This window comes from Staurois parvus, unplaced genomic scaffold, assembly GCF_062004578.1.
Source record: "Staurois parvus isolate SC_StPar_1 unplaced genomic scaffold, SC_StPar_1.0 ptg000275l, whole genome shotgun sequence".
NCBI lineage: Eukaryota > Metazoa > Chordata > Amphibia > Anura > Ranidae > Staurois > Staurois parvus.
Window position 1 is genome coordinate 1641921 of NW_028318071.1, and position 13433 is coordinate 1655353.

Below are 13433 nucleotides of genomic sequence, written 5' to 3' on the forward strand. Positions count from 1 at the left end.
CCGATGTATGGTCTTGCACTGGAAACATAAAACACTCATTTGTTTCCTGACATATATCACCGAACACCCATTGTTGTGGAAGGACTCTTCCGACCTGATTTTTGCGGCGGGAGAACAAACTTTCATCTATTTCGACGGTTGTATTAGGGCCGCCGATCACTACAGGATTTAGAATCAAAGAGTTAGCACAAACCTCACGGAGATAATTATTCCAATCCATTGTTGCATCATGACCAATGTCCAACTTGCTATCACAAAATGAGATGCTTGTCAGCTCTTTATACCAACAGTAAATGAAAAGCACGATCTGGTGGTATGACAGTCGCGAACCTTGTAGCCACGTCCCTTTGTGAAGAGGTATGTCTTCTTTACATGTACCTTGATGGCACCACCAACGATCCTTACGATCACTCAGCGAAAGAGTCATGGCATGATTGTTTGAACAGCGCCTTCCATTGTGCAAAACCCCGCATTGTTGCAGAAATTGTACACTGGAAGCTTTGTCATGAACTAAAGCCGAAAGTTCTAAGAGATTCATGGCGTCTTTTCTCTTCAGATTTAGAACGGAAATGGCGTCAGCGCTAATTACAATAGTCACCTTACACGCATTAAATAAATAAATCTGGTGAATTAACAGACAAGTACCGAAAATTCAACAAACTGTGAATTCATAGTTCATTTAAGGCTCATAATGTATGCAATTTATACAGGTAATATTTATCACTTTGATTATTTTTCCCAATTATGGGAATGAGTGGGACCTCATGTCTATGTTTTGCCTAAGGCCTCACAAAGCCTAGAGCCGCCTCTGCTTAGTCGTGACTAAATGTGACCTTTCTTGAGGAGTGTCTTTTTTGTTGCAACCCTCCCATACAAGCCACGTTTGTGGAGAATTTGTGATGTTGTTGCATGCACACAATGACCACTCTTTGTCACAAATTCCTGCAACTGCTTCAGAGTTGCTGTAGACCTTTTGGTAGCCTCTCTAACTAGTTTCCTCATGATGTTTTCATCAAGTCTGGAGAGATATCCTGATCCAGGGAGGTTCTGTGTTGTACCAAATACCTTTTACTTCTTAACAATAGACTTCACTGTGCTTCTAGGCATTGATAAAGCCTTTGAATTTTTTTTTGGATCCATATCCTGCTCTTTTTATGATGAGGTAATCAAAATGACCACAGCTGACCACAGTTGAAAGTCAAATGGCTTTGTGTGCCATTGAAACTGAGTTAACAAGTCATTTTTAGGAGGGGTGTAATCCTTTTTCCAACTCATTGATTCTGTTTTTGAATTTTTTTCCTGACATGTTGGTGTTATATCTTTCACTTGGGTGTTATAATATGCCAATATGTAAATACAGCTGCCGAAATGTAAATACAGCTGGATAAAACAAAAATCTTTGTCTTCATTTCCGGTGCAACAAAATTCATTATTTTAAAGGGGGTGATTCTTTTCTATACCCACTGTAGAGTCTTTGCTATGCCTTCATAGTGAAGATGAAGTGGCACCAGTAATAAACACTGTAAACCTATTAAAAAAAAAAAGTCAAAACAAACTCCATATGCTGAATAGTCGGCTGGGACTATAATGCCCCTTCCATGCCAATTTAAAAAAATATACAGTTCTTGGTGAATTAGTGGTGCTTGGTGAACGTAAACTCCTTAATGAATCTACAGTATGTGTTCAGGCCAGTGAATCCACTCATGCTCCCACTCCACAACCGCACTCACCACAATTACTTGACCTCTTATAATGAGTAGATCAAAAAACACTCAGGGTGAAGCTCTGCATTCCTTAGGTTTCCAGTGTCATGCAGGTAGGGTGTCTTGTGATCCAATGATCCCTTCACAATACAAGATGGAACTCTTCTCTCCTCCTCATGGACCATGCATTCACTGAAGCGGCAGGGCCACTGAAGAGATCCCACATTGCTTGGAGCTTTTTCTTCCCACAAATATGTGGCTGCAACAAGCCATGTGCTTTCATCTGTAGACCAAAGGGCCACGGAGTCTTCTGATGTGGCCCTCACCCAGTTTACACCCAGTGAGGGAGGTGTATTGTAGAAGCTATTTCTTTTTACATTTTTTCTTTTTTTGGATTAGCAGTGCAATACTATGCATATTTTAGTAGTGCATTACACTCAGTCATTCAGTGGGGTTGGTGTTTCGTGTTAATGACTGCCCATTTATTCACTTTTCTATTCGTTTTATTCATTGCATGGAATCCTTTCTATTTCTATATTACCACCTGATCCGAGGGTTCAGCTCAGTTCACCTGTGGCTTTGCCACAGGTTAGCTTCACTGAGCCTCTATTATATCCTATCCTCCTAAATGCAGTTTTGGTGTATTTTCAGAAAGCGCACCACACCCACAAAGTATACAGTAATAGAAGTCTGTGACAGGTAAACCACTGCTCATCAGTGTGAAACCAGCATTTTAGTGGACTCACGAGAGTAAAGGCTCATTTATATTTGCTATTTGGGGGTGGTAAAACCCTGTAGTTGAGAGGTATTTTTACCACCCCATCAACCACTGATGTAGCATCATAGGTTGCAGTGGTGACCCCAACACATAGTCCATTTTCAGCAGCAAATATACAAAGAACAGTGATCCACCTAATGTAACACACAAATGAGTAGATATTGTGCAGTGGTCTACAGTATGTAATGCTTGAAATTATGTGCAGAAAGCAGTGGTCCAGATTATGTATCATTTTTTCCAGAACCCAGCCGTCATAGCTCATATGTTTAGGCCGACATTGGCAGTGGAAGGAAAAAAGGCCTTGACGTCAGTGGTCTGTGGGAGGAAAAAATACCCCAGCATCAGTAATCTGAAAATGTGCCATAGCATCATTGGGATAAAAAGAAAATACCCAACACCAGTTTAGTGAAATTAACAGCATCAGTGGTCAGTAGGCCTTGGCCTCATTGGTCACTTTTAGGAAAAAATGCATTGGTGTCAGCGGGAGGAAAATATTCTCCAGCATCAGTGGTCAATGGGAATAAAAATGCTCCAGAATCAGTGATTAGTGAGAGTAAAGAAAAATGCCCTGCCAATCAGTGGGAGTAAAAAGATCCCCACCATCGGTGGTAACAAAAGGTGCCTTGGTGTGGGCGGCAGCAAAAATTGCCCCTGTGTCAGTGGTGAGTGGAAGGAAAAAAGCAATAGTGCCAGCTTTGGTGTAATTTGGAGGAAAAATAGGAGAGCTTGGAGCATGCGGCCATCCAGCTAATTCCAATAAAAATCCAGTCACCATATACAGTCAAGAGTCATGATTTCATATTAGACAAGGCACCTTTGCATCTTTATAGTAAGGTACTAATTTCACAAATTTTTTTCATACAAGAATATCTCTAAATATGAATACTTTCTTCAATGATTAACAATAGTGAATCATACTCACAGTCTTTCAAGTTGAATTCATTGGGTGCCTTTGCTGACCACAACCTCATAGTGTTAACTGTATTGTTCCTAAATCCTGGCACTGGAGTATCATATGGAAGTGCAAGAACAATCTGAAAGGCAAACAATAAACCATGCAGTTACAGTGTTAATTGTAATAAGAATTAGCCAGAGCCAGAGACAAAAAAACATTTATTAGAATACCTGCAGAATGTTTCCCATTTTCACCTTTACAATTATAAGAGAACTATAAATATAGGAGAACTTATAAATTTAGATCAGCTCATGGGGGGAGATCACTGATGGGGGGCAGTCTCTGATGGGGGTGCTGCTTGTGATCGAGTGCTGCGTTGAAGGAGTGCAAAGCAGTTAAACACAGCAGTCTAATTATGCCTGCTCTACTTTCACAGGTAAATGCAACTATCTCCTATCTCCGCTCTTAACTAGAAAAACGCATTGACTCCTGCTGCTTTCTTCTGGGTAAATGCAACTATCTCCTATCTCTGCTCTTAACTAGAAAAAAACGCATTGGCTCCTGCTGCTTTCTCTGGGTAAATGCAACTATCTCCTATCTCCGCTCTTAACTAGAAAAACGCATTGACTCCTGTTAAATTCAGAACAAATGGTGTATTTATATTTGTGTGTATGTTGACCAGTCCTCACCTCTAGCCGCACTCAGGTTTACGACTGTAGTCTGTTTCCTAAGAAACATCCCCCACTATTCATGTGATCCTTATCAGCTTCTAATTGGGGTGGAGTTGAATGCTCATTTGAGCATCTCCCTATAAATTTAGATCAGCTCATGGGGGGAGATCACTGATGGTGGGCAGTCTCTGATGGGGGTGCTGCTTGTGATTGAGTGCTGCGTTGAAGGAGTGCAAAGGAGTTAAACACAGCAGTCTAATTATGCCTTCTCTACTTTCACAGGTAAATGCAACTATCTCCTATCTCTGCTCTTAACTAGAAAAACGCATTGACTCCTGTTAAAAGCAGTTAAACACAGCAGTTGAACTAAAGCAGGAGAACTTAAGCAGCAGGAAGACACAACAACAGCAAGAAACTCTACTGCACGCTGGACAGACTGCAAGCATACACCCTGGGAAACATCTCTCACATGCCTGAGTCCCACTCCGTGTACCTTTATATAATACGCCCCCTCTTCTCCTCTTCATATTACTATTCTTTGTTCCCAAATCTCATTTCTTTACCCCTCTGCTCCACCCCAAAACTTGTACATCTCCCCCTCATTGCTATCATCTCCCTACTATTGCTTTCATCACCTCCCCAAAATGCCTCTTCCACTCCTCCTTCTCATTTTCCTCTCCTCCATTCCCAAAATCCATTCACTATATCCCTCTGCCCCTCCCAAACAATTGTATATTGTGTCCTCACTGCATCCTTCACCCCTCTACGTCACCCACCACCTCCTCCTATTACTCCACTCTCCCACTGACCCGAACACCTCCACTAGTAGTTTCTCATGCTCCTGCACATCCCGCTCCCATGCCACCTTTCTCACTCTTCTCCTCCTCCTAACTGCGAGGGACATCTCCCCGAATCCTGGCCCTCCACCACCTCCCTCACCTGCACAACACCCTCTCGCCTCCACGTCCCGCTGCAACCCCCGCAACTTAGTATCTCTCCCCCTGCTCCCTAAAATCCCCCCCCTGTTTTCATGTGCACTCCTGAACGCCCGATCGGTGTGCAACAAGCTTACCGCCATCCACGACCTCTTTGTTTCCCGCTCCCTCAACCTCCTAGCGATCACAGAAACCTGGATCCAGGCCACTGACTCTACCTCCCCTGCTGCACTCTCCTACGGAGGTCTCACCTGGACCCACTCACCCAGGCCCAACGGTCGTAAAGGTGGTGGGGTTGGTCTGCTCCTGTCACCGCAGAGCACCTTCCGAGTCCTCCCAAACCCCTCCCCCCTCTATCCTTCCCCTCCTTCAAGGCCTACTGCGTCAGACTATTCTCCCCAACCCCCCTGAAGATTGCTGTGATATACTGGCCTCCTGTATCCATATCCCGCTTCCTCGAATATTTTCTCTCCTGGCTACCATTCTTCCTCTCTTCTGAGCTACCCACCATCATCCTTGGGGATTTCAACATCCCTGTCAACCTCGACAACCCGGACACATCCCATCTCCTCCACTTAAACTCCTCCTTTGCACTTGCACAGTGCATACAATCCACCACCCACTCCAACGGTAATGTCCTTGATCTCGTCTTCTCCAACCGCTGCGCTCCCCACAACCTCACTAACACCCCCTTCCCTCTCTCTGACCACAACCTGATTACCTTCTCTATCTCCTCGTCCTCCAACGCCTACCCCTCCAAATGTCACACTACTACCAGCCGTAACCTACGCAACCTTAACCCTGCCCCCCTCCACTCTGCAGCTGATCAACTCCACGACAGCATCCTCCCCCTGTCCTGCCCCGACTTGGCTATGACTGCCTACAACAATGCGCTGTCAACAGCCCTTTACTCACTAGTGCCTTTAACCACACGCAACATCAGACCCCGACCGCTCCAGCCCTGGCAGACTGATCACACCAAAACCCTCAAACGACGCAGTCGTGACCTGGAGCGACTATGGTGCAAAACCAAATCCCAACAAGCCTTCACCCGCTACAAATCTGCCTTCCACACCTACACCTCCTCCCTCCACGCAGCCAAACAAGCCTACTTCCTGACCCTCATCAAGGCCCAATCCTCGCCGACTCTTCTCCACCTTCATCTCTCTACTCTCGCCACCCCCACCTCCACCCAGCACCTCACTCACTGCCCTTGAGATTGCCAATCACTTCAAAAACAAGATTGACACAATTCGCAAGGACACGCACACGCACGTTCCTAACCCCAGAAACCACTAAACAGCTCATCCACTCCCTCATCATATCACGACTCGACTACTGCAACTCCCTCCTCACTGGCCTGCCTCGCCGCTGGCTATCCTCGCTTTAGTCGATCCTGAATACCGCTGCCAGACTCATTCACCTTTCCAACCGCTCCGTTTCCACCACCCCCCTCTGCCAATCCCTCCACTGGCTTCCAATTGTGCAATGGATCAAATTCAAAATCCTAACGCTGACGTACAAAGCTGTCCACCATACTGCCCCGAACTACATCACTGACCTAATATCCAAGTACCGCCCAGCACGCACACTCCGCTCCTCACAAGACCTCCTTCTTTCTTGTTCCCTGGTCTCCTCCTCCCACGCCCGCCTCCAGGACTTCTCCAGGGTGTCACCCATCCTCTGGAACTCCCTGCCCCAACCCATCAGATTATCACCTCCTCTCCTCTCCTTTAGGCGCACCCTGAAAACCCACCTCTTCAGAGAAGCCTACACCACCCCCTGCTAACTTGCCGACCTCCTCCACTCTTCCTACCACTCCATCCCCCACAGCTTTCTCCTCCTGTGCCACCATCCCCTCCCTCCTAGATTGTAAACTCGAAAGAGCAGGGCCCTCAATTCCCTTATGTTTTGCATTGTATTGGTATTGTTCTGTCCCCCTTTGTAATGTACAGCGCTGAGCGAACTATTGGCGCTTTATAAATACCGTATAATAATATTAATAGTAATAACTACATTGAGTATACTGGAGAAAAAACTTGTATTGTACATGTAGACATGTGTACATGGTATTTTAAGTTCTGCACAGCCAGGCAACACACATTTTCCACACTTTGCACACTGGAGTCAAAGATCAATCCTTGAGCTTGTTTTTGTGATTTTATTAAGGGTTAACAACTTGGATGGGGTCTAGGGGTATACAAGATGCCCAAAGAAACTGTAAACTCGAGGACAACTTCCTTAGCAATTATGTACAAAAAAAATGTGGACAGAACAGCCTCTCCTTGAAGAGTGTCGAAAAAAAAACCTCTTTAATGTACCTTCTGATACAGCAGATAAATCCTCCTCTTCACCAAGCTGCCCGGGGGTATACCTAATATCAATCATGATGCCCGCCACCACTACGGACCCGAAAAAAGAAAAAAACACTGGCACCCGGTTGTCTGACAGCTGCACCGCAATGACAGTCAGCCTAGCTGTACTGCTTTGCCACTCCTTTGCCTTGAACTGGTTCTAAAGGCAAGACATTTTTTACCTTAATACATTCGGTGCATTAAGGTAAAAAATGTCCCAGTATTTGTATCCCCCCCTCACCTCCATAATTACTGAGTTCTATCTTGATACAGCGCTGTGCCTGAGTGCAACAGCTCTACTCTCTTTCTCCTCAATGGAGTCAGCGTAAGCAGCAGGAGCCATTGGCTCCTTCTGCTGTCAATCAAATCCTGTGAAGGGGGTGCAGGGGGCAGGGCCGAGCCATGCTGTGTGGCTCAGCCCTTACCCCTGCACACACACACCTACACGGGAGTAAGCACACAGGTTCACCCCCATGACTTCTTATGGTGGCGCATCGGTGGCGGTCTGGTGACATTCTCTCGCTCAATTTATAGGTGGGGTGGCTGCAGGACCTGTATGCAGGGCCCTACAAGAATGGGTGAGGTCCCATCCCACCCTGACTTTTAATGACACTGTGTTGGAAGCAGTGGCAAGGGAGTAGGAAGATGTTGAAGCCACAGTGGGTGTAACCGGAAAAAGAGCCCCTTTTCCCTTTCCCTATCTCAGCACTAGAAGTAGCCATACACAAGTTTACGTGGTCATTGGCCTCCATGCAACAACAGATCACTAGGGTCAAGCAGGAACTAGCCAGTTCTCTCAGGGAGGGAACCCATTATGGAGGGACCCCGACAAGGACCAGAAGTGCTGGTGGTGTGGACGCTATGGGCACCTTGTCAAAAATTGTGACCGTGAAAAGAATAGGGGTTTTCCTTGCAAAAAGTTAAACCAAAATTTTCCAGGCCAGACGGGCAACCTTTGGGAGCCACATTAACGTTTCCCAAATCTAGCAACACAATGGTTTCTCCTAGTCTTGGAGTCATGGCAAAGATAAACGGACAACAGTTTCTATTAATAATTGACACAAGATCCAAGGTCATTACCATAGAATATGACCTACCCATCATGGTGGAAAGGCTCATTTGGATGTTAGTGCAAGTGCAAGTTAGTACAAGGTGGAAATAGTTGTCCTGCAGCCATGTTGTCTCCACCATGCCTGTGGTCCTAGGCATGAAAGTCCTCAAGATCTTGGACTTGTCTCCTAAGCAAATGCTCCCAGGGCCCCACCAAGGGTCAAGAGGATCAGGTGGCGTGACAAAACCAGACCCATGCTTGCAAGCTACACCAGTAAGAGAGACAACAGAGTAAGTGGGGATGGTCCGCTTGCCGCCAAAACAGAAGCTGCAGTTGCCCCCTAAGCAAGAGCTGGTTTGCCCCTTCTCTGTCAAGGGGCCTCCATCATTGTGGTGCCCTGAAGAAATGTAGAGGTGACAGTAGAGTGGCTGGCAGCCAGGATTCTTTCTAAGGTCCATCAGGGCAATGTACTTAGTTAATTTAGTTAATTTAGTTAATCTATTTAGGGGCCATGCCTGTTGTTTTTTTACCAAGCCAAATAACTCTCGTAGACATCTATGTAGTGTCCAAGAAGTGCAATATAGCCTCTCAACCTGTGAGAGAGGCTGTGTCCCATTGCAAGCTTCCAAGTCTAACCTGGAGGACTCAGAGCACCAACAGCTATTAAAACAGCTGGCTCTCCCCTTACAGGAGTTTTCATTGCCCCAACAGTACATGCTACAGCAGATGTTGGAGAAACGTGCTGGTGTTTGCTGCTGGACCAGAGGACTATGGATGTACAGAGGCACTGGACCATCCTATCCACACACATTGGGGACACAGCACCCATCCGAGAGAAGTACAGAAACATATCTCCCGCTCTGTGTCAAGAGGTCCAGGACCTAACATAACGCACAATGGGATTGTGAGGGAAGTTGCAGTCCCTGGATCGTACCTATTGTCCTGGTCTAGAAGTAGGACAGAAGCTTGCATTTCTGTGTGGACTATCTCAAAATCACACCCCTTGTTTTTAATGTGAACTGTTAGACAGAATTCGGTTTTGTTGTGGGCCAGCTGGTAAGTGAGCTGGGAATTTTTGTTTATTTTTGATGTGCGTTGCCCTTCCAAGCACTCCTTGCTGCAAAGGTTAGTATACAAATAAATGGCAACCACCATAACCTGTAACTATCTCATGCTGGTGGAGGAATCCCTTATGGCTTTGGTCCAAGACTGCTATTTCTCCATGCTGGACTTGGCTGGTGGCTATTGTCAGGTCCCAGTGACAGAAAGACACTGAAAAAGACTGCCTTTATAACACAGTTAGGGCTGTACAAATTCAATCAGATGCCCTTTGAGCTGACTATTACCCCCAGTGCCTTCCAAAGATTGATGGAACAATGCTTAGGAGACTTTAACTTTGAGATGGTGCTAATGTGTCCGTTTACACCCGCCAACATCCAATCCGATCCAACCCGCCAAAAAGGGATGGATGGGGATTTAATTCCCCTTCCGTCCATCAGATCGGGTCAGATGGAAACGGACAGACGGTCTGTTTTCATGTGACATTGAGGAGAGCAAGCTGCTCTGTGTCTGCTCTGCAGCAGAGATTTCCGCTGAGCAATTGAAACTGCTAAACAGGCCCACCCCATGTGAAAGGACCCTACCTGTTCTCACTAAATAAACGCAGACACAAACACAGATTTTGTAATGTGAAAAAAACAAGTGACAAATGCAGCAAAATGCACAGCAAAAAATGTGCAAACTGCAGCATGCCAAAAATGCCAAAATGTCCCATGAGATACTTTGCCATGTGTATTGCGGTCTATTGAGATAAATGGACTGCCCTATGCATGTTGCAGGAAAAATTAGTCAAAAAAAAGTGTGCTCCCATAATGCTAGGTGTGAATGGGCCCAAGGGTGAAATTAATGTGTTTACACAACTAGGCTCTCTTCACATCTGTATGTTTCCAAATGCATGGCAAACTGTACAGAAAACACATTGCGCTAGCAATTAACCAATTCAATACCGGGCAATATTACCCCTTCCTGCCCAGGCCATTTTTCAGGTTTCAGCGCTCTCACAATTTGAATGACAATTGCGCGGTCATACAACATAGTACCCAAACTTAAATTTTCTTCACACAACTAGAGCTTTCTTTTGGTGGTATTTAATCATCGCTGGGGTTTTTATTTTTTGCTAAATTAACAAAAAAGACCAAACATTTTGAAAAAAAAACACGTTTTTCTTTGTTTCTGTTATAAAAGTTTGCAAATAAATAATTGTTCTTCATAAATTTAGGCCAAAATGTATTCTGCTACATGTCTTTGGTGAAAATAACCCAAATTAGGATGTATTTTTTATAGTTATAGAGTTCACAAACTATGGTATAGATCTGAATATTGATCAATCCTGAAGTACTGACAGCCAATCTAATTTCTTGAGGTCCAAGAATGTCAGAATAGTACAGATATCCCCCAAATGACCACTTTTTGCAAAGTAGACAGTCCGACGTACTTCATAAGAGGCATGGTGAGTTTTTTGAAGTTGTATTTTTTTTGTCATAATTTTTCGGAAAATGAAAAAATAAAAAAAAATATTTTCACTATTTTTTTTTTACATACTGTCACCAGTGCAGTACAGCGTCATCATATAACTGGCATGGCGGTGATCAGGGACACTGACTGGTGACAGTATGAAAAAAAAAATATAGTTTGTTTTTTTTATATTTTATTTTTTTATTTTAAATTTATATTTAATTTTTTTTTTTTTTTTTTTAAGATTTTTTTTACATATTTCACTATGTCCAAAGTAGTACAATGTTACCATAGTAGCGAACCGCGCATGTGGCGGCCTCCCGGAAAGGTAATGCATTTTTGCGGACGCCATTTGGCCATAGGACGGGCGTCAAATGGTTAAATGTTAACCTCATCCATGCACCCCAAACACAGGTAGCAGGCACTTGTCTGCTGTGCGACAAACGTGCTACAAGTGCACCAAAAAGTGCAGTAACAGTGAATGGGCTGCCCTATGCGTAACGAGTGCAAAAGCACCAACACACCCCCCCCAAAAAAAAAAACACACACAGGAACAGAGTTCCTGGTATGTAGAGATGTGAACAGGGCCTGAAAGTGTCTACAATCACTCTGTTCTCCTATGCACTTGTATAAAGATGACCATACAGTTTCCTGAACAATCTAATCAATTTGTTTAAAAGTATAACTAAAGGCAAAACTTTTTTTTTTGTTTTGGACAGAGTGCAGAGGGATCATGTTTTATAGTGAAAAGGTTTTTTTTTTTTTTCAAAATTGTTGGGTTTTTCGTTTATATCGTATAAAATACAAAATGCACAGGCGATCAAATACCACCGAAATTAAACTCTATTGGTGGGAAAAAAAGGACTTCAATTTAATTTATGTACAGCGTTGTATGACAACGCAGTTGTCAGTTAAAGTAACATAGCACCATATCACAAAAAATTGCCTGGTCAGGAAAAGGGGTAAATCCTCTTGAAGGCAAGTGGTTAAAGGATAAGTTCACTTTTTGCACAAAAACAAAATAAATACACATTTTTTGCATGTAAAAAAAAAATGCGCATTTATTATTTTTGTCTGTAAAGCACTGCACCAGTGATCAGTAGATCGCTGGTGCCATGCAGGTCTCCTGCAGGTCTGTCAGTATATCTGCTTGCCCGTGTGGGAGGTACAAGTAAGCAGATTGATTGAACTAACACGGCGCTCCACAGCACCGTGATAGTTCATTGAAAATTGCAAACCGACAGCTGCTAAGTACATTTATTGATGGAACTCTGTGAGTGAATGACACAGCCGTGTGGGCTGAGCCCTGCACGGCCGCTCTGTATTCAAATCTTTCAAATAGTACAGGGAACTTCTCAATCAATAACCTCCTATTCTGTGAACCCACCAAAAAGTCACACTTTCTCCCTAGAAAGTTTACTATATTTAAACCTTTTCGTCATATACTATCTATAAAATAAATATAAATATAGATAAATAAGACAAATAAATCCTAAAGTGTCCAATTCAACAAAGTCCCAAATGTGTCCAATAAAGTCCAAAATTCCAAACTTCCATCCAGTAAGAAGGACTGACTCCTATTAATCCAACGAAACCTCAAAAAAATAAAAAAAATATACTCTAGTGCATTACCTTTTAAATATTCAAAATAAACCAATATTGTGCAAAACACAAATCACACAATGTGCAAAAAAGAAAAAAAAAAAAAAAAAATATATATATATATATATATATATATATATATATATATATATATATATATATATATATATATATATATATATATATATTACATATATATATACACTGAACCCCAAACTGTGAACACTCTGTGATCAACTGCAACACTGTGTACACTCCGTGGGCCAACACCCAATAGTGCTAAGTACTATTACCCTCTGTGAGTAATTATACACCTATCGATATTATGGAACTAGAATCTCCATTCTTTCTTTATGGATACTTCTTCCAAGGTCCTCACAAAGACAAGAAGAGTCTTAAGACGAATCTCCAAGCATAGGTAAAATTTAATAGTAACTTACGTTATAGTAACCAACTTCCAGCTCTGACAAAGGTTCTTTGTAAAGGTTTACCAAACACTGGCACAAACCATGTGTAGGTAACCAACAAAATGGCCGCGGCGACACTTCCGGTTAGTGTACGTGCGTCTTGACGTCACCTCCCCTAATGCGTTTTGTCACTTCCGGACTTCGTCTGAAGGGATACGGACGTCTCTTATGCCGCTCCTCTTATTCTTATGCCTCCCAATGACCAGAAGCTTTAGCCGCCATTTTTAAAAAGGGGAAATAGCGATACAATTCATCTTACACTCGTATTTAAAATAAGCACATAAAGCCTTATATGGATCGGTCTCAACCTCCCCACATAACCAAAATAAAAACAAAATCCAAATAATAACAATAAAATAAATACAATACAATTCAATTCAATAAAATACAGACATATATATCAACCCTAAGCACTAAAACTATAATACTTATACTATTTATCCTAACTCTCCAGTAATATAAA

At 43.3% G+C, this 13433-nt stretch overlaps 1 protein-coding gene across 1 annotated transcript in view; it reads right to left on the reverse strand.

Moving 5' to 3' along the window:
* The window catches only part of PYGM (glycogen phosphorylase, muscle associated), a 580472-nt gene that overhangs the window by 437856 nt on the left and 129183 nt on the right, over positions 1-13433 (reverse strand). The window contains exon 6 of the mRNA XM_089681655.1: positions 3404-3515. Within this exon, the coding sequence (XP_089537781.1) occupies positions 3404-3515 (112 nt within the window). The remainder of the gene's footprint in view (positions 1-3403; positions 3516-13433) is intronic.